This window comes from Talpa europaea, assembly GCF_964194135.1.
Source record: "Talpa europaea genome assembly, chromosome: 5".
Classification (NCBI taxonomy): Eukaryota; Metazoa; Chordata; class Mammalia; order Eulipotyphla; family Talpidae; genus Talpa; species Talpa europaea.
The window spans coordinates 104,850,610-104,873,872 of NC_140071.1; the positions used below are offsets into that span (position 1 = coordinate 104,850,610).

At 34.4% G+C, this 23,263-nt stretch overlaps 1 protein-coding gene across 1 annotated transcript; it reads left to right on the forward strand.

The window, feature by feature from the left end:
- Positions 1-5,011: 5,011 nt before the first annotated feature.
- On the forward strand, positions 5,012-21,379 carry LOC311170615 (transmembrane protease serine 11G-like; the record flags this gene model as incomplete). Its single annotated transcript, XM_084232999.1, has 10 exons — positions 5,012-5,139; positions 6,696-6,814; positions 7,206-7,324; positions 10,427-10,494; positions 11,119-11,276; positions 12,821-12,859; positions 13,754-13,925; positions 14,812-15,071; positions 19,048-19,190; positions 21,218-21,379. 10 exons carry the CDS (start codon positions 5,012-5,014, stop codon positions 21,377-21,379), a joined length of 1,368 nt encoding a protein of 455 aa, XP_084089125.1.
- Positions 21,380-23,263: the final 1,884 nt, after the last annotated feature.

The window sequence follows — 23,263 nt, forward strand, 5'->3', positions numbered from 1 at the left end:
GTAAATAATCAAGTCTCTCCAATGTTAACAATAATCCATAAATTTCTGTCCCTTAGAATTAATAGCACCTTGCTATATCCTCCAAGAGCTATACGACTTAATCCTCACCTGTTTCTCTGACTGAATTTTCTCCACTTTTTCCTGGAACTTACCATGATCCAGTCACACTGGCTCACTTCTTTCAGGCACTAAAGTTCACTTCTGTTACAGCTCTTTGAACTTGCTGCCACCAGGTTACTCTTTCCTTAGTTCTTCTAGAAGCTCATGATTCTTCACAGTTTATCTCTCAGTTCAAATGGCATCTCTTCAAGGAAGACTCCCTACTAATCAATTAAGCACCCCCTTCTCAACCTGGAGACACTATTCACTAATGTGTTTTACTTTTGCAAGTTGAAGCTTATTTTTTGTCTTATTCATTTTTAGTCTTGTTCACTAGCCTGTGTACTTCATGTGAGTAGGAACTTGTTTGTCTTGTTCTCTACAGTATTTACAGCAATAGAATTAGTGTTCAGCACATAATGGGATCTCTATAGATGCTTCTTGAATAAACAAGTACTAACCTAAATAGTTGAATTTATATAGTGAGACATATCTGTGTGTTTTTGAACTAGAGTCACATAATCAGAACTGTATATTTGGAAGCTAATTCTGGCAGCAACATTGTACAATGTCTTTAAGGGGGATTTACCTGGAGATAAAGAGATCGAATAATAACCACTATGATTTTTCAGATGAAATATCTTTGAAGGGCTGAGATAGGATGGTGACAGGTAAAGAAGGGGGCAAATGGAAGGACCATTCAGAAGTAAACTGATTAGGTGGAGGAGTTGTGGAGAGGGAAATATCATATAATTTCAAATTTCAGAGAATGGGTAATCTAGAAAATTATGAATGATTCTATTAATATTTAGTTTTGTTTCTAAAATGTTTTTATAAAGCAAAGGAAAATAAGGAGCAGGATAAGAAAATGACAAAGGAAGAAAGTGATGCAATAAAACCAACAGAAGCAATCTGAGGCAGCAAGTAAAAAAAAAAAGAAAAGAAAAATGAGGCTGTGTGTTATACATTATTGGTGAGAGTATAAAATGCTCAGTCCCTTTGGAAAAGTATAGCAGTTCTTCTAAAGTTTAAACAGTTATATGATCTAGAAATTTCTTTCTTATATATAAATGCAAATGAAATGAAAATATATATCCACACAAAAACTTGAACATGATTGTTCATAGCTAATTATTCATAACAGCCAAGAAGTAGAAAAAATCCAAATGTCCATAGCTAATGACTGAACAAAAACCATGGTATATTCATAAAATAAAAACCTCCTTTGCAATAAAAAAATGAAGTCTTGATATATGTTACACCTGGATGAAATTATTACACTAAGTGAAAAAATCTATATATGAAAGCCCACATTTCACTTGATTCCATTTATATGAAGTGTCTAGAATATACAAACCCATGAAAAATTAAAGTAGACTAGTAGATATCTAGGGTTGGGGGGAAAGGGGAGTTTTAATGGATATGAGTTTCCTTCGGAGTAATGAAATGTTTGCAAAGTGATTATGATGGCCATCTAACTTTGTGAATATACCGAAAACCACTGAAATATACACTTTAAATGAATAAATTCTATGGCATGGTAATTATATCTCAATAAAACAATTAAAGAAATAAAGTAAGAAAAGGAAGAGAGGTAGGAATGAGGACACCAAAAAGCTCTAAAAGCTCAGAAAGTGTAGTTTCATTCAATGCAAAAATTCCTGACACTATTGTGCAAAAATTCCTATTCACTAAAGCTGTCAAAGTCACCTACCTATCATAATCCTTCCCTTTGGGCCATGTCAGTTAGTTCTTTCAATAATTCTTTCTGATCTGAGAAAAGCCTTAATTTTCTTTTCAAATTTTAAATAAAACTATTTCCCAGTGGTCAGATCTAGTGACAGCAGGCTTTGTCCATTAGAAAAGACTGGTGAGATATATCTGTGCTTCTTTCAGATATATCTGTGTTTTCTTGTGGAGGTTAAAATTTATATAAATAACAGTAAGTAGAGAGATGGTTAAGGATAAATATTTCTTAATTTGAAAACACCAAAAGCAGGAAAATGTACCATCAAAATTGAAGCATCTATGGGGACTACACCCGAGAAAAGAAAGCAAACATTGTTTTTAAAAATGAAAAAGAAGTAAAAAATATATAAATAATTAAAAATTTTTTGAAGCAGTCAGCCCATGTCCCCAGGGGCTGCCAGCACCAGACATATTTTCTTATTCATCCTTACATGGGCACCCCTGGGATGTGGCATAAGCTGGCAGAAGTGGGTGGGAAAACATTGCTCTCTCTGGCCAGATAAATGGCATGCACACCCTTTTTGGTCTTCCTCAGGTTTCAATTACCTCAAAACTCTAAAACATCCTTCAAGGAACATGTTGTCATGCAACTTCACTATGTAAATTTACATTAATGGGGAAAGCTCTGAAGAGTAGCCCTCTCTGAACTTGATTCTCTTTTGAACTCTTATCAACTAAAACACCTATTATTTTAACTATGCTTTAGTTATAAAATCAACCAACTTCCCATTTATGAAGTATTATGTCCTTATTTGCATAATGTGGGGTTAAGGAAAAAAGACACACAGCTTGTGAGAACATGAAACATAAAAGGAAGCATAAATCTGTGAGCAGACCTCTCCTGTCTCACCCACTGCTCCCCTCAGCAGTGTATTTCGTCAGTCTGCCTGTTCTGTTCCCCACTTTGTCTCTGGTGAATCCTCTCACCCTCCCGCGCATCTGGCCTGTGCCCCAGTTTTTTTTTTAAGATTTATTTATTTATTTATACAAGCACTGGGTACAGTCAGATATGCACGAGGGTGAGAGAATTCACCAGAGCCAGAGCAGGGAACAGAACAGGCAGAGTGATGAAATACACTGCTGAGGGGAGCAGCGGGCGCGGCAGGAGAGGTTTGTGGCGCCATGTGGGACCCTCACTGGTGGCCAGAGATGGAACCGGCACTGCAGAGGCTGCGGGCACCATCACAGCCCAGCACTTAACCGCTGCACCACCAGGGGAGGCCCTGTGCCCTGGTTCTTTTATAAATAAAATAAATCTTTAAAAAAAAAAAGGAAGAATAAAGCTTCATTTACTATTTTGCACTTTTAGTATTTTCTACACACATCACAGATTTTATGATCATCTCATCATTCTGGTGCTATAATTAAAATGATGATTGTCATCATTGCTAAGCCATTGTCATGAATAATACCACCACTACCTCCTGATATTTGCATAACAACCATTTTCTTTGAGTCTTTCCTAGGCAATGGATTAAAACTCCAGCTAGATGATTCACCCTTCTTGTCTGACGATATCCAGTTATTTTTGTTCAGTAAAATTTATCCATATCCAGTTATTTTTGTTCAGTAATTCTTTCCCCAGGGATGCTCCAAAATATACTCACCACATAATGCCAGACTATGACTACTCTTGAAGACTCTAGTATCTTTCGTTGCCCCAAGCTTGGAATGTCCTTTGCCTGCTGTAACTCTCCATGGTGATATGCAAGGCTTTGCTTGCCTTCCAAGCTGCTTCCCACTCTGTGTAAATTGTGTGCCTCTCAAATTCTAGGATCCAAGGTACCAGTTCCCACCTCTTACTTGAGCAGCACGCCCACCATCCAGCACACTCTTACCACCTCCTCTCTCTACTCCATCTATGAACAAATTCCTTGGTATCCTTTCTCTGTAGCTTTTGATATTAAAAATAATAAAATAATTCTGATTCCTCAATCCTCACCATGTTTCAGTTACTGTTCTAAGTGTTCTCTCATATATATACTCATTTGCAATAACCCCACAAGGGGTTGCAATAACCCCACAAGGTAGGAATTATTACCGCTAATTTCCCATAAGGGAGCTGAAGCACAAAGAGGTTGAAAGCCTGCCAAGGATCCTAGAGTGGGGAGACAGGATAATCACTTAGGTAGACTGGCTGTAGAGGCCCTAACTTTAACTACTATGTGGAACAACTTTTCAGAAACCATGAGTCTTCTGAGCACATGGCAATTGCTGTGACAGAAATAAATTCCTTTTTTACTCATCTTTAAGGATAACTATAAAAAAAGGCATTTTAAAAAATCCTGGAAAATTAACTGATGCTAATAGAGTTATCTGAAGGGAAAGGACTTGTACCTGCAAAACACTGTAACAAGGAAATAAGTGACATTGAAAAAAGAAGGGTTCTTTCCATTTTGCTGAGGTTTGGCACAATATTTCCTCTTGAGATGGTCTAAATAATGAATCATGTGGAATTTATATGAAGGTAGGGGAGGAATTAAAAGAAGGCATGTTTAAGAGCTTGACTGTGCCTCTTTGTATTGACTCTTTCTGAAAGGTTTTCTAGACTTTCAAAATTAATGGCTTTTGTCATTACTCATCTTCACTGTGGCATGGACTATCTCAAAGGTGAGGTCACATATCCTTCATTTGATTGACTGTCAAAGGTTTCTCTAAGACTGAATTTTCCTGCACAATAAACCTGTTTAACCTTACTAAGATAGTCTGGCCAAAATTAAATTATGTAAATTGGATTAGGAGATGGGAGAAGTCAAGAAAGAAAAAGGAAAGAATTGCTTTTATTGACTTTTAAGTACAAAATTTGTAATTGTATCTTGATTCCTGGTAAAGACTTGATTGCATTTCTCTTCCTACCATGTTAGAAACAATTTCTAGCAAAACTCTCCATTAAAAAGTTTTTGTGTAGCAAACAGTTTAGGACTGCTTACTTCCTGGCTTCTTGTTTAGTAGAGTTGATGCCCACCAGTCTGAAACAACACTGAAATTAGTCATTGAAAATAGTCAATGTTTAAATTATACTAAGATTAGTTCTAGAGAAATAAGAGAAAAAATATTTTTTAAAAAAATATCTAGGAATATTTTCAGGCATGTGCAAGGTTAAGGGAATAAACTCAAACAATTTTTCACTGTGACCCATACATAACACTATAATTCAGTCACAATGATGTTTCCAGTTTTAGAAGTGAACAGTTCAACAGGAAATTACATCCTTTTGAAGATAAGCTTCTTGCAAAACAAGCTACCTCTTTATGAATGGTTTTCCTTATCTGACTCAGAGAAGATTGTAAGGTGGGTTCAGATTTTCAAACTTTAAAAATGTTATTACTTTTAGCTATTATTTTCTCCAAAGAGAAATCATAGTCCTTTCTGAGTCAAAAAACTCTTAGAAATTTGGTACAACTCTGATAGCAGTTGGTATACTGCTCCTGTAAAAGACTATAATCCTTGAAAGGAAGATCTATTAAATATTCCTTTTTATATTCCCTTGTATTTTGTACATAGTAATGTACAATCTATTAATTTAGTTGATTAACCTCATTAATTCATTTACCTCTACTTTGATTCATAAATTCTATTTTCTTAATTATGTCCTTGATAAATCCTTGTCCTTGTTTCATGTCTCCTTGTCTTCATTTATGCTCTTCCCTCTATCTGTGATACACACCACCACTGCCAATTCCTTTTCCTCAGCATTCAAAGCCCAGTTCAAAGGCCAATTTCTAGATAGCAAAACCTTCTTGCCCATTAATTTCATAGTATATTAGGCATAATTCCATTATGACAGTGACTACTTGTTTGACATAATGTGTCTTTAGATTACACATCTTGAAATAGGAGACTCTGTCTCATTATCTTGTAAATCTGGAGCAGAAATCTTTAGCACACAGAAGAATTTCAGTAAATGTCAGTGAATCAGTTCGTGATTGCTCATGATACTTGTTAATACAGGTGCTGATCACTCTTGTGAGAATGGAACATATCAGAAAGACCAGAAACAACAAATATTGATGGGGGTGTGGAGAAAAGGAAACTCTTATACACTACTGGTAGAAATTTATTCTGGTCCAGTTCTTATGGAAAACAGTATGGAGGTTTCTCAACATTTTAAAAATAGATTTACCTAATGATTCAGAAATCCCACTACCTGAAAGATGCAAAACACTAATTTAAAGGGATATATGCACTTCTATGTTATTGCAGTACTATTAAGAATAGTTGAGTTATGGAAACAACCTGAATGCCCAAGAGTAGATAAGTAAATTAAGAAGATGTGAGATTTATACATTAAAAGGATTACAACTTAGCTATTAAGTAAGATGAAACCTTTGTGATAATATGTATGGAATTGGAGGAGGTTATATTACATGAAGTGAGTCTGAAGGCAAAAAATAGAAACCAGATGTTTTCATGTTTGGAATATAGAGAAACAAAATAAGTGGTCAGAAAAACTGAACTAAAACAAACCCTAGAAATCTGAATGTGGAACTGAAGCTATCAGAAGATGGTGGGTGGAGGGGAACAAAAAGAGGGAAAGGACCCAATGGAATATGGTAGATGATTATGAGTGTTTTGGTGGCAGATATGGTATAACGTACATCTGAAGAGTTGCTAATCTATACAAATTATACACAATGTTGAAAACCGTTGTTACCTCAAAAAACAAATGCTTAATTAAATTTTTAATGGATTTAAAAAATTTTTTAAGAAAATTATATTCAAATGTCACCAAATTCAATGAGTTAATCATGAATTCCAGAAAAAAGCATTTTATACCAAAACTATGTGAAACTAAGATTCTAGTGTTTAAGATGTTTGTTTTTTAATATACAACTCTCTCTCAAAAGGCCAGCAATACTGGGTAGAACAAGTTCACTGAAACCATGGATGATTGCCCTTATTGTTATGGCTGTTGTGTTGGTTCTGTCAATAATCATCGGTCTCCTCGTTTATTTTTTAGCATTTTGTAAGTATCCTTTCCATAGTAATATGAAAGTTTGAAGATTCACTCAATTTCAAAATTCTTAATATTTTAAAATATTTTTAGAGTACAACATTCATTGTAATGATTTGTATACACTTACATATAATTTGCATTGTGCAATATTGTTATATAAATGTATGTAAAATTGGGAAATGGTAATCTTTTATATATAAGAATCACTTCTAGCATTTAAAAATTGGACTTGGTTCATATGTTATCACCTTTGAATAATGCAATGGATTCACAGTTTGTTATTTTGTGGTTTAATGTTAATGCACTAAGAGTACAAAATTATTTTAGTAGCAATTCTAACTTTGAGGTCAATTTATGAGAATATATTACATTATATGATTATTTTTGTTCTCCCTTCCAGACCAGAAGACTCACTATTACCAAACCTCTTTCCAAATCCCCAGTGTTGAATATAATCCTGAATTTTTAGTGGAACACTCAAAAATTAGAAATGACCTGGAACAAAAAGTCAATAATGAGGTAATTCTGACCTTTGCTGGCATCATTTCTAAACTACAATTCTACTGTGAAAGAGATTAAAATAAGTGGTTAGTTTAGAACACACAAATTATACTTATATTAAGGTTTCCAGATAAAATACAGAATGCTCAGTTAAATCCTAATTTCAGATTATCCTAAGGATATACTTCAGCAACATTTGAAACATGCTTATACTGAAAAGTCAATCATTTATCTAAAATTAAAATTTAACTATATTTTTATTTGCAAATCATGGCAATTCTAACCAATATTATCTCAGGAAAATTGGAAGACTATTTTAGACAAAGGATAATTGCACCAAAGACTGAATAACATGGACACAACAGAAAAATAAATAGCTTAAATACAAAAAAAAGTTACTAGAGCTATGTGGAAACAAAATCCAATCATTCAGATCCAAACAATATCTGTACATATCATATATTAAGCACTTACCATATATATATATGGGCCTGTGTGTGTGTGTGTGTGTGTGTGTGTGCCCCTGATGTATTTCCCATGAGGCAATTTACACCAAACACTTCTTTCTGAAAATATGCCACAGAAACACCCAAACTAATTCTTCCATTGAAGACTTCAGGTGCGCATGCAACTTCTAGTGAGCCTAGCATTGACTAAAGATGACAGATCATTCTTGGCAAGTTCAGAAATATTTCTTTACATATTTTCTAACCAAAAGTAGAAGCTGATGAAAGACACTGAAGGCTACACCTGAGGAGGGTTGGCATGAATTTTCAACAAACACATCCTAAGGAAATTTTGATTGGGGGTAAAAATTGGGGTAGGAAAATTTTGTTATGGGAAGCAATATATTAGAGATTGTTTTAAGTTTTGAAGTCAGAATATCTAAATGAATATCCCAATTTTATCCTTTGCTAGTTATAACTCTAAAAAAACTATAAAATAAGGATAATTCACTCACCTCCCTGAATTATACCGAGAATTCATTTGTGTAGTGAACAAAGAGAATGAGAAGTAATGTCTAAATAAATGTTAGTATTTTGTTCCTGTTTTCTCACAAAACTGCACACACTTCTGTTAGAGCAATTACTGCTTTGTGATTCATTATGATTTTATACACCTATGCTCCACTGGACCTGTGAATTCATTTATTCTAGGTCTAAGCCTACTTATTCTTATATTTCTGGTGCCTCTCATGTATCTGTCACATGGTAAGGCCATAGTTCATCAAGTAGATAGCTCGTTAATTCACTAGTATTTGATCCTGCTCTGTAGAGTATACATGTAGACAATATTAAGAAGAGAAGTTTAGTCATTTAGATCAGGAATTGGCAAATGTCTTCTGTAAAATGCCAGGTGATAATTTTTTTTTAATTTAGAAGTCATACAGTCACTCTGCAGCTACCCATCTCATTGTAGTACAAATGCAGCCATAGACAAGATATCAGCAAATGAGTGTGACCATGGTCCAATAAAGCTATAAGATAGACACTTAAAGTTGAATTTTGCAAAATTTTAAGATGTCATAAAACAGTCTTTTCTTGATTCTTTTCAATTAAAAATATGAAGTTTATTCTTAGATGATGGGCCAATAAAAATGCTGATTAGTTTGCACTACAAGTTATAAGTTATAGTGAACATTTTTTAGAAAAAGAGATTAAAACAAGTTTCTAAAATGAATTTTAGAGATTTCTTATGGAGTTTAATAATCTGTTTATATGCTATATTTCATTGCATGATATGTAGTTCACAGAACTGTGATTCAAAGAGAAAAAAATGAAATTGGAACAAAAATAAGGAAGGCAGAAAATATATATAATATATAGTAATGTATGTAAAGAACCTGTAAGTATATATTTATACCAAAAAATACATAACTGGTTCTATATAATTTAGAAATGATTTTTTTTTTGTGGGACCATCCCCGGTGGCCAGAGAATAAACCGGGCGCTGTAGAGGCAGCAGGCAGCCTCACAGCCCAGCACTCAACCGCTGCGCCACCAGGGGAGGCCCAATTTAGAAATGATTTTAATCATATTTTTCATTATTCCATGATGTATTATTTGCCACACACAAACACACACACACACACATGTATTCTTTACAAAGAATGCATATAAAACTATTTCCTTAATAAAAATTCTCTTCATATAGCCAGTTAGAAGGAATACACATAGCAATTTGTTTTTGAATAACTATTGCTTTCTCAATAAACTGATGTTCACAAACATATCCAATATGATAACACACAGCACTTCACCAGAGAAAATATCATCAATCAAATCAGATGAGTACAAAACATTTGCTTGCCACACACCCATGTCCATAATTTGGCAGCTCTTCTCTTCTGATTTGTGCTACTAATTATCAAGACTGGTTTATTTAAGGTTTGGCATATCATCAGTCTTTTTTTCTGAGCAGCCAGTTTGCTGAGTCAATGCTAATAAACAGGTTTGTAAAACCAGAGATTCTTTAACAAGGTGTGTTTTTAGTAATTTCTTCTAGGAATTTATACCACATTGAAATTATTCCATATAGAAAATCTGAAATGACATATAAATGGGATATATAGTCTTATTTTATTTTAAGCAATGGTTTAATGTATTATTCTTAATAAGAATAGTCATTTTAAAGTAGCACCCCAAATTTACACATTTTCCTCCTTTCCCACTATTACCATGGGATCAAAACATGGCCTAAAAAGTTTTACTAAAACCTAAAAAAAATGGTCCTTCATTTACATCCACATGATTTATAACTAAATGTGAATGATGCTAGGTAATAAGTTGATACATATAAAGCTTTAAAAAAAAGTCTCTGTATCTCTAAATCCATGTCTATTTGATAGCGGTTATTGAAATACTTAGCTAAATTCAAGTTTTTATTATCAGTCATCTTTAACCATGTGACAAGTTGTTCAAATACCAGCTTCCAATAAGATAGATGACTTTATGACAATAGGATTATGCCCAGATGAGACTTCTGGCAATAGCTGTAAACAGACTTGAAAGTAAATGCTATTTGAATGACTGCAAGTTTTATACAAGCATTCTCGTGATATACTGAATTGTGTGAAATCCATATTTACAAAATTTTACACTGTTTTTTTTCTTTTCTCAGATAGATAATATATTTCAAAGATCCAGTTTAAATCGTTATTACATCAAGTCTCATGTTGCCAACTTTAGGTAATCACAACTAATTAATTTGTATAATGAACAGCAAACTGTAATATTCAGCTAATCTTCACTTATTTGCTTTGTGAATAGGATCTAACAATCTTAGATATATCAAATGCCAAAGTAATTTAATGTTACTACATTTCATTGTTGTTGTTCCTGTACAGCATACCTATAAAGTTTCTTAATATGGTAGTGATTGCATATATTCTACTATTTGTCCTTTAAAAGACATTTTAGCTAAAGATTTTAATAAGCACTCACTACCGTTTTCAATAACCAGATATTATAAATTTTTAAAGATGAGGAATTTATATACATATGTATCTATATATAACATATATTTATGTAATTGATGAATTTAGCAAGGGCTTTTGATCTATCTATATCCAATAAGAAAAAATTTTAGAGCTCTCAGATACCCTCACCTCCCTGAATAAGATCAAGCAGGGAATAATTCAGGTAGTAACAAATATGGTGCAGAAAGAAGAAAACAAATCTATGAAAACAGAATGTATAAAATATCTATGCTGATATTTTCTTGAAGATATAACTAATATTTAAATAAGAGGAATACGTAGTAATTAATGTAGCTATGACTTCACTCATTTATTCTGCTATTTTTTTTTTCAGGTCAAATGATGGTTTAAAAACAGATGTATTGCTTAAATTTCAGTTTGTTGCTCACAATGCAGATACTTTAAAAAGACAAGCTGATATCCTTTTGCACCAGAAGTTGAAATTAAATGAAAGCTTCCTGAAGATAGATAATTCATTACCTTATCTTAGAGGCAAGAAATACCATTTTTCTTCTCCTGTTGAATTTATCATTTTAACAATATGCCCATCTACAAAGAAAGTATTTTTTTATTTCACCATAAAATGAAACCATTCTTAATATGTTAAGTATCTCATTTACTCAATAATAAACAACCCCCCTCATACAATCAACACTAAAGATTATCTCTCTTTGGTTAGCATGAAATAATTATGAAACAATAATTATAGGTAATTCAAATATGATTGTTTTTCCTTATTTTTAAGAGACTTTAGTAAAATTGTTTGAATTAATTAAACAGGCATGAGGTAAAAGCCTACACTGTTACTGATATAGTAATCTTTACTGACTGGCTATTTCTGTAACAAAACTCTTTCCACTCTGAATCCAGAATGTAAGAGTGGTATGAATACAGAAACCACAATATGTGGGGTGCAACATGATTTGGACTCCAGTGGGAGGAGGTCTGGTATTTTATTTTTTTTTATGTTTAATATATTTTATATAATTCTTACATCACTTTTCATTTCTGCATAATGTATGCATTTTCATTTTGGTTATAGTCCCCATACAATTGCACCCCCTTATTTTGGCCCTAATCCTTCCTCTACTCCCCCCCTCCCGTAGTGTGTCTCTGGTTTATAGTTGCTTGTTGATTTTGATTTTTTTCTTTATTACAATTAGTCTTTTTCCTGGTCCCTTATTGAGGTTTTCTAAATTTCTGCAATGAGTGAGACCATCCGGTATTTTTCTTTTTCTTTCTGGCTTATTTCGGGGAGCATGATCCCTTCCAGCTCCATCCATGTTACTGCAAATTGCATGAGTTTATCTTTTGTGATTGCTGAGTAATATACCATTGTGTATATATACCACATCTTCTTGATCCAGTCATCTATTTTTGGGCATTTAGGTTGTTTCCATAGCTTAGCTATTGTAAATAGTGCTGCTGTAAACATAGGAGTGCAGGTTTCTTTTAGATGACACTACCAAAACCCTTCCTACATTTCACTGGAAAGGACTGCCCCAGGGCATGGAGGGGACAGAGAAGAAGATGCTAGACCCTGATAGTACCTGTCTAGGCCATAAGGACACTTAGTCATTTTCAACACAGACATAAAGGGCTAGGTGATAATTGGGGTGTGAAATTAAACAATGATCATTATAATTCCAAGACTACTGTAAGCATTTTATAAATTAACTTTAAAGTTGGCACATTTTACCAGAAGTTGTGTAAGTTGTGAAAGGAGATTATAAGGCTGACAGAAAACTGTAAGTTACCAGTAAGCTTCCCTTCTGTACTTTCTTCTTAAAACTAGAGGAGTAGAGCAGGTATATTATATCAATAGAAAACTGTATTGTGGTTTTGGCAAAAGTCAGGAACCTCTAGACAGTTTTCCATAGTGGTTGGACTAGTTTGCACTCCCACCAGCAATGTAGGAGAGTTCCTTTTTCACCACATCCTCGCCAACATTTGTTGTTGCTAGTTTTTTTGCTAAGACATTGTGTTTTAAATTGCAGTTGTTTCACTGCTGACAAATCATCTTGATTTTTTTTCAGAGATGGATGAAGTACAAGCAGAACACATTTTGAACAACCGTAAGTTTAAGAAAATCATTGATATGTTCATAAATCACTAAAACTCAAAATTCTTTAGAGCTTTTTCCCATTTTTACTATTCCCCAAAAAGTATGCAGTATCTCTGCCTGGATACATAATTTAAGTCTCCCCAAGGGAAAGAAAAATCACTGCTAAGAATTGGGAAAATCTATGTGGATGTACTTGACTTCCTCACAGAAAGTTTCACTATTGATTTCTTTAAACAATTCTCTCTCAATTTGTCTTATCTATTTTTATTTGGCATAGTAGCTGCCCCATCAGTGAATATTTGGATCTGCTTTCTGCATTACAGGTTTTGCCCGTTTTTTTTCTGAGTACAAAATATTTTTTTTTTATTAAGGTAACATTGGGTTACAACACTATGTATGATTTAGGGGAATAAGTTCATAACTCTTCATATGCATGTCATGACACCACACCCACTACCAAAGCAGTCATAATTCTCCACCATAGACCACTGGACCTCTTACCCATTCCTTACCCCCTCCTCCCCTCTAGTTGCCTAAATCTGTAGTCATATTTCTAGGGTTTGTTTTGCTTTAGTTTTGCATGCTCCTTTGTTTCATTTCTTTATATTCCACAGACGAGTGAAATCATCCAATATTTGTTTTCTCGTTCTCACTTATCATTTGGCATAATCTCCAGTTCCATCCGTGTCATAAATGGCAGAATTTTTTCTCTACAAACAAGCTGTATTCTATTGTGTATATATACCACATCTTATTAATCTACTCACCTGTTGTCCATCTTTAACTATGTGTCATATTCTGGTTTCTCTTCAGATCATATAAATCTTTCGCCTTTTAACCACATGTCAAACATTCCTCCACATGTTTATACTCCGGAAATAACCATCTTATTTCCTCTGGACAGGTTGTGGTATAGGGAGAGATTACCCAACTATGGAAAGAATTGCAGATGGTAATATTGCAAGGAAAAGTGATTGGCCATGGCAAGCCAGCCTGCAGATGGATGGCATCCACTTCTGTGGAGCATCTTTGATTAGTGAGGAATGGCTCCTGACCGCAGCTCACTGCTTTGACACGTAAGTCCTCAGTCTGTACTAACTGGATCACTACTTTACCTATTTTATTACTTTTGCTTCTTATAGTTTTCATCCTTTTTTAATTACTTAGTTTTCCCAAAGTACTCAGGATTATCCAGCAGGCTTAGTAGAAGTAACAATTACTGAAGAATAGTAAAAAAAAAAAAAAAAAAAAATTAGGGAACATATCTTCAGCTCCAACTGAATGTATATTTTCTAGTAATCTCAATCTTAACTAAGAACAAGTCAGTTCTATTCAAAGTTCAACAAACTCATTTTCCTGAGATATATTGTGGGTATTTTTAAAACTCAGCTAATAGTTTTCCAAATGTACATCTGATTATCCACATGAATATCTTTGATACTGTGCTTATATTAATAGTACAAAATGGGGAAACATTCTGGACATAATGTTAACAGGAAGGATAAGAAAGCAATACATAAAGTGTGATAACAATTTTATACTTCTTTCCTCCCTCTCATTCTCTCTTCATAGCCTACACATATTTATATACCTGTGCATAGATAGGGGTGTATATGTGTGTGGGGGTGTGCAAATATGGGTACATGTGTCTAGTTTTTATTTATCTTTTCTTCAGCTAATCCATATTTTTATAATAAAATTGGCATTAATATATTGTTTCCTTTAAAAAATACAAGTTCCTTCTTGAAAAGAATAATTTAAGCTACCTTAAAATGTGAAGATTTGTAATCAGCTAAATAAAAGCAAAGCTATTTTAGTGAAGAAACCTCAAATAAGACAGTGAGAGCACTGACACATTTATCAATTCACCCTTCTCCCACCCTTATTCCCCATGCCCATCTAGAGTCCTGGGCACCTTTAATTAGTATCGAGACAACTCTAATCCTTTTAATCTGTGATCAGTTACAAAAACCCCAAACTCTGGACGGCCAGTTTTGGAACAACTCTAAGACCTGCACTGATGAAAAGAAAGGTGCAGTCAATTACCATCCATGAAAATTATGCTGCACATAAGCATGATGACGACATAGCCCTGGTGAAACTCTCCATCCCTGTTGTATTTTCCAACGATGTGAGCAGAGTCTGTCTCCCAGATGCTACCTTTGAAGCCTCGCCTCAGAGCAAAGTGTTTGTCACTGGATGGGGAGCATTTAAAGCAAATGGTGAGTGTTTCAGCTGAAACATCCAAGCACAAAATACAAACCCATCCTCCACTTGAATGGAGATATAAAATAAGGTACAAAATCAAAATATATAAAAGCTGAAAGCAAGATGTCCCAGGAAAAATAAGTACAAAAACTTGAAAACCCAGATATGGTGAAGTATTGAAAGTCTGGCTATTACTATTGTACTGTATCAATGATGTTCATCTTCTCTATGGGCTATTTTGATTTTAATTTTTTTTTTTTAATTTTCTAGAGGCATGTCTTATTTATTTATTTATTTATTATTTGTTTGTTTGTTTGGTTTATACATGCACTGGGTACAGTCAGAAGCGCGGGAGGGTGAGAGAATTCACCAGAGCCAGAGCGGGGAGCAGAGCAGGCAGAAGGACCAAAGTACACTGCTGAGGGGAGCAGCGGGCGGCAGGAGAGGTCTGCGCGCCATGTGGGACCCTCCTCCCGTGGCCGGGGAGCAGCCGGGGATCGAACCGGCTGCATAGGCTGCAGGCAGCTTCGCAACCCAGCGCTCAACCGCTGCGCCACCGGGGAGGCCCTCTATGGGCTATTTTGAAATCTAGTCACAATTTTCCATTCAAAAGTTATTAAACTATTTCTTTAATATTTTTTTTCATATGTAGGTTTCTGCTATGGCTACCTGAGTCTTAAAGCACATGATTAGTGAGCAGTAGTAACGATAAACTTCAGTACTGTGTCATGCGACTAAACAGACATAGCCTTAAGCAAACGATGTGAATGACATTCTGATGCTAAATATTAAATAGGATCCCTCTGATCCATTTACCTATGGATCAGAGTCTGAGACTTTATAAAGTTCACAAGTATGACATTTTACTTTCAATTTGTAGTTCCTGTGTCTCTTTGTTGGACTTTCAACATAAGGTTTAATCTGCCCTTGAATTTCAGATTTTTACTTAGGCTCTTATTACAAACTTGTAGTGTTATTTATGTACTCACAGCATAGTTTTTATCTACTGAGTCTTCATCACTCGATTTTTATAGAAAACTGCTTCTCTTCAATATGCACTTCAAAATTCTGACAGGAGCCCAGGTTGATACAACATCACTCTTACCTGAGATTTCTCTTCCTCATTTCTGGGAGATGGTAATTATTCTTTAGGCAATAGTGATGAGTACAAAAAAGAATTAAATATTTTGATTTTAGACAAGCCACTGACTGATTGGAGTAGAAAAGAACAGCATCTACCAGTAGGGCAGGACCATTACACTTCCTTGAGGCCTAATTAAGCCTCTCCAGAGAACTAGTTTATAAGGATATGAAACTTCATCATGAATCACTCAGTATCCAACAGTGTGCCAGTTACTGAATACTGATCTCTACTCTAACAATCGCATACCCCTGAGGAATAGTGTTACAAGTTTACAGACATCTGACTAAGGTTAAGAATTAGATATTTGATTGTGTATTTTCCTCTGGATTTTCAAACTGAGACAAGAAATACTCAGGTTTTCTTTTGCTACTTCTCAAGATTTATCCAATTTTATCTGATTAGAAATCTTCCTACAAGAAAACTTGTAAAATGGGAACTTTCTATTTGGGATAGTTTCTTCCCTAGATAGTTAATAACATACAAAAAATAGCTTGCTATACTGCTAAGCATTGTAATTGACTTTTAAAAAGTTGAGATTAAAGAATTTTAAGCATTTGAAGCTTAAAACTATGTAACTCAAATCAACTAGCTAAAATAAGGCACATGGAGATAAGTAAATGGAATATATTTGATTAAAGTCTGGAATACCTAAAATTTTAAAATGAAAATTAGAGCCAGCAAAATTGAATATTGCTGTGATATCTGCAAAAAGAAATATGTTAGCTTATTCAAAAATTATATAAAGAGAAGATGGTAAACAGAAATGCTAAGGACTAAAGAAAGATAAGAACCATTTTAACAAAGTCCTTTTGTAGAACACTTTCTTAGTCTTGACTTCTCATCCTCAATGACAAAAATGTAACCTTCCCTTTGGTGTAGGGAGGATATCTTTCATATGGGAACTTAATCTCCTGCTTTTAAAATAAGAAAGGAAACTCAGAGTGCTGCCCTGCATCTGCTGCTCCTCAATTGCCTTCAATTCAAAATAATCAACATGCCAGAAAGACATAGTTTGGGATAGAACATTTTTTTCTTTTATGTTGAAAGATTTATTGCATTTATTCAGAAATTAAGAGATGAGAATGTGGTCATTTAATGATCCTCCCATTAAAAATTATGACAGGTGGAGAAATTCACTAGTTCTTGGATAATCTTTAATGACCTACAGAAATTAGATCTAGTGTTTAGCAATGGTCAATTCTAGTCAAGTTAATTTTCTAGTTACAAAACAGATATCTTTACAATGACTGACAAAAATCCCTAGGAACCTAGATCTCCTTTTGCAAAAGTTCTCTCACCATCATCATTAACAGTGAAGTGCAGTTTCTTGACCATAAACCCTAATCTCTACAATTCACTCTAATAGCTTCTATTGATTGAAAATTGAATGTGGGATTGTTATAGGACAGCCCCGATATTGAACGGGTTGCCTGGCTGTGGGTCCTCACCCGCCTGCTTAAAAGGGACTTATTAATACTCCACCACAGGCACACACAAAAGGTTAATAAAAGGTTTATTTACAAAGGAAAAAGAAAATAAGGAAAATGTACAACTCAGGGAGAAAATAGGGAAATAAAGTCTTTAATGCGTCCTACCCGATCCGCCGACCTGGAAACCCAAAGTCACTCTCAGAGCTGGCCGGACAATGCTAGCTGGCGGAAGCCAAAATGGGGGACCCCCCAAGCCCACATATCTGGCTTTATATCAGCCTGGCTGCTTAACCCCACCCTCAGGTCCCAGCCACCTTCCCTTTGGTGGTGATAGGATTTGGAGTTCCCAGTGTCTTTGGCTTTGGCCTGGGGTGGGGGTGGAGTCCACAAAGCCTGTATGGAATTTAGCTTTAGGACATCCTTTTCCCCCTAACAGGATGAGGCACTATCATAATTTATTGTGTTCATTATTATTTAATGCTCACAACAAACTTGTGAGATAGGTTTGATTTTCTTCTTTATACAGGTGAGTAAAATAATGCTAAGATTCAGTAACTTTTCCAAGGGCACATTGTGCAAATTGTTCAAGCTCATATCTGCTAGCTCCAAGACCAGGGTCCTTGGCACAGAAATACTCTGACTTGTTCATATCAATAGCACTGCTGTCTTCATCCTCTCAATTATCTTTGAACTTGTTATAAACAGGACATCCATTTTTATATGAAGGACTAGTACCCCCTTTAAAACAGAAGCTGTTAAGTGATAAAGAGAATGACTTAAACAATTCACTACATAACTAAATAATACTTTGCAGCTAACAAGTCAATAAATGTATGTTTAATTAATAAAGCATTATTTCTTATCTCAGTACTACTTATTTACTCAGTAATAGTTTTAGATGTTAACTTGATCTTTCTTATGAAGCAACAGGATTCCATCTAGTTACTATTAAAGTTATTTCCCAGTAGTACAGCCTTGCTCTATACTGCTATTCCAAAAAAAAGGATTCCCAATTCCCAGCATAGCAGTGTCCTTTATGAAGTGACGAGATAGATTTCTAGATAAAATAAGGTAAACTGTCACATATTAACTCAGAGAGTGCCCTGAGAAATGCCCTGGCTTTAAATCTAATGTGATCCCCATTTAACTATGCAATTCTGGCAAGACTCACAACCGGGTGAGCTTTGGTTTCCTCAGATAAAGAAAACTCATATCTTTGTTGACTATTATTAGGATTAAGTAAGTGGGAGCATGACAAACATGATACTTAGCACCTACAAGGAAACCAAAAAATCTAACTTGAACCTGAACATTGTCATCAAACCCACAGTTCTACAACATCAAGACATGTTTTACTACTGATCCAACCTTTGTAAGATGCAATATGGAAATTTTTCATCTATTTTCTCTTTTTAGGCCGCTTTCCAAATACTCTACGACAAGTTGAAATAGAGATCATAACTAATGATCAATGTAATGAAGTTTATGTATATGGTGGTGCTGTGTCATCAGGAATGATATGTGCTGGATTCTTATCAGGAAAATTAGATGCCTGTGAGGTAAGAATATACTCAAATTATAAAAATGAACCTGCTATAGACACAGTCACTTTATGTAACTATGAAATTAACTTGAAGAGGAGAAAGGAAAATATAAAAATGGGGAATAGAAGAAGTGTAATAAGTAGTCTTCCATTATCACCTATTATTGTCAAGAATCATATGTGAAAATGACAACCAGCTGTAAATGAGGACTTTGATTAGAAAAAAGGACTGGAAGCTGATACATAAATCAATCATTCCTTCAGACCATAGTCATAACCAAGAGATAGAATTGTTTACTAATTGTAAGCATGGTGGGATGGAATCTGCAGATATCCCCACAGTGAAAAGAGTGTCATCACACCAATGCTCGGAACTTTGACTCTAAATAATGTTCATCCAGACAGAATTACCCTGTTTAATGAAAAATATATGCACTGATTCATATTAAATTGCTTCTCACAAATGATGTATAAAAAGTAATTATATAAATAACTACACAAAACATGAAATTTTCTCCTCAACCATACAAAACATGAATTTTAAGCATTAAGCACTAAAGAGAAAATCAGCTATTTAAAGTTCTAAAAAATATGTAACTATAGATTTTACTATAACATTTGAAACTGGGCACAACAGTTTAGCAATTTCTGAAAAATTAGGAATGACTAAGGATTTGACATGAGAGCTGTCCTAATATGCAGAGGAACACTATTGTTCTGCCACTGCCTGTCATGGGACAATATAAACATTCACTTAGTTATTCATTAAGTTTGTGTGTGTGTGTTAATTGTGAGGTACTGTGTCAATAACTGAAGGGAAGCAGAGACATTAAAAAAGTGAATCCACCAGGAATTTACCATCTAAGAGAGCATACAGGTAAGTAAAACAAATGAACAAAAAACTAGGATTTAACAACATAATCTGTAATACAAAGGTCCCCTCCACTCACCTTACTTCCTAAGAAGAAATAAATAACGGGGTAGTCTAAGATGCAACTGGACAGCATGACTGAAGACAAATTTATATTTTAAACAGACTCAAGTCACAAGAATGAATCTGTTGGACAGAATTGTATTTCAGATTATTCTATAAGAGAGTAAATGTTCCCTTTCCCTTATCCCCTCTCTTCCTTTGCTTCTTTCACCACTAGCATACTGAGCACCTAAAGTAGGATGTGTGTCCATGGGAAAGGAGCTGAGAATGTGGATCAGGGTTTTCATACTCTGTCTACTGAATACTAGAAGGAAAAGAGCTAGAGGCACATGACACCAAGACTCCAAGCCTGCTTCGAACAGGATCATCCTTCATTAAATAAAAAGTCTATACGGTGTTTCCACATAATACTCCTTTAGAATGAATAGTTTCATTGCTAAAAGATAAAAGTAAAAAAAAATTTGTCTAAGCCTTGGGTTAAAGATGTCAGGGAAATCATGATTCACATACTTCAGGCCATTTCACTAAAGTTAAGGATGCTACCTTAGTTTGAGAGCAAAATCCTTTGTGTAATAAATGGTGCACACTGGCTTGGAATGCCTTTGCATATCTTCCTCCTGTGAAAACTATTCTTGCATGGTGCTGAGTTTCCAGGACACTTTCCTATCAACAGTTGTGAAAACAAGGTGAGATTCAAATTCAAGTCAAGAAATAATTTTTACATTACAGATTTAGGTAAGATTTCATGGAGGAAATCAAAACTTTAAGTTGAAACTTTAATCATTTATGTAAAAATAGGTTTTCTTGACTTAACTTCAGCTCTGTTTCAATACAGCTAAAAATAGGTTTTCTTGACTTAACTTCAGCTCTGTTTCAATACAGCAAACCCAAAACTATACCAGGATAAAACTGAAACCTTTGCTTTATCTATACTAGCTTCTAGATGAAAACACTAATGGGCATAAACAGAGATAATAACACAATAAGTAATAAAAATTAGTTTTACAAACTTCAAAATATTAACTTTTAGACATTCAGATATTGGCTGACTCACATTTATGACACACCTTTATTTATTACACTAATGATATTATTTTCTTCTTTTTCAGGGTGATTCAGGGGGACCTCTGGTTATAGCACTTAATGGAAACATCTGGCATGTCATTGGAATAGTAAGCTGGGGAATAGATTGTGGAAAAGAAAATAAGCCTGGAGTTTATACCAAAGTAACTCGTTATAGGGACTGGATTAAATCTAAAACTAACATCTAGTACAACAATCACCTCCACATCCAAAATACAGATGTCATGTGTGGTCTCTAGCAAAATGTGTTTAATGTATATTGTCATTGAGGTCAAGATGCAAATAAGTGTGATTTGATCATTTTCTCCTTAAGGATGAGAAAAGCATACTTTTATTCACACTTCATCTGAAGTATTTTGCTGACCATGACTGTACATGATACTGTCAACTCCAAGGATATCCACTATTGCTGCTAGGAGCCTCTGATTACCTCCTGGTTCATCTTCCTGTCCCTACTACACACTTCTCATTTTAGAATAATCCACCAGTTTAATCTGTGGGTACTATCTGGCTCGGCAGCCTCTATTTTTTTCCCTGACAGAGCAAGCTGATTTTTCCTAACACTACAATTTATATCTTCCTCATCAAATAATCCTCATTATGAATCTGTAGGGTTAACACAATGCTCAAACAAAGATGGAGGGGTAAAAGATATGGAACTAGAAATTAAGAGATGGCACTACTGTGAATACTTTCTCCACTGCCCTCAGATGTGCATTTAACCTCTTTGAAAGTTGAAAAAAAAAGCTGACAGTGCAGATTTTAAACTCTGTAATAACCACACTAATGTTTACTTTGGAACAATAACTAAATCCTTAGATCAGAGAGCAAGAGAACTAGAAATATTATCTCTCACAGGATTCTGTTCTAAATATGTAAACCTGCCTTTGTCCCACATAAATAAAAGCAATTTCTTGATCTGTTTTTAAATGGAAGTGAGGACAAAACATTAAGAACTCTGGAAAAGGGAGAAGTGAGGTGGGGAGGAAAAAAAGAAAAATAATTAGTTAAAAGAAGAGAAATTCCAATTCTGATGTAAATTTGCTATTCACTTCTGTTTAATTGTTTGTTCCCTAATGTAATTTATTTTCTAAGTGGTTTTATTTTCAATCAACTTCAGAAACACTAAGGGAATTGCAGAATGAGAAGCCAATGTAAATTATATCCATAAATAACTACATGAGAGGTAAATATAAAATTGGACATTCATAGAAAATTTGATGCAAGATTTTGTGAAAGACCTTATTGTATAATATTTATACAGTAAGAATACAATAATATGTATTCTTTGAAGAATGGTGTTTATTACAGAGAATATTCAAATAACCAAGATGGCATCTTCCGATTGGTTTAATTATTAAAAAGTTCATTTTATTTGTATTTAAGTTCATATCTTGTGACATTATACACAATTATGGATTAGTACTCAAAAATAAACTCAGACTTTTTCTATGCAACTAAACCTTAACTTGTTACCCCCTCCCACACACCCCTTTACAGTTAATTTAGCTAGTAGGATAACTGCTGTTTTAAGATTTTCTTTTGTGTTTTATATTAAGAATCTCCTTGTCCCACATAATATATTGTATACAATAAAATATATTTATATAACACTCAAATTCTTTTTCTGTGAGTTGTCACTAAGTTGCAGGTTTTCTTGACCTTGGTACTGTTACTATTTGTCAGAAATAATTCTTTGTTTGGGGGGGGGGCAGCAGCTCCCCTCCCACTGAGAATGTTTAGCAACATTCCTTCCCTCTATACTTTAGGTGTCAGTAGTAACTTCACCAAGTTGTAACAACCAAAAATGTGCCCAAACATTGCCAAATGTCCTCTGTGGGAAGGGAAAAAAATCATCCCCAGTTAAGAACCAATGCTGTGGGACCAACAGAGGGAAAAAGTCACTGTTATAAAGCTTGTACCTGCAATTTCCTTACTATTTCTCCCTTTTCTAATAATGCTGATGCAGTGAGAATGCTAAAAGATCTATAATTATCACATGCCTATCTAAACAATCCTAGCCAAATTAAGATCATTTGGAAACTGAACCAGACTGGAGGAAGAAGGCTGAT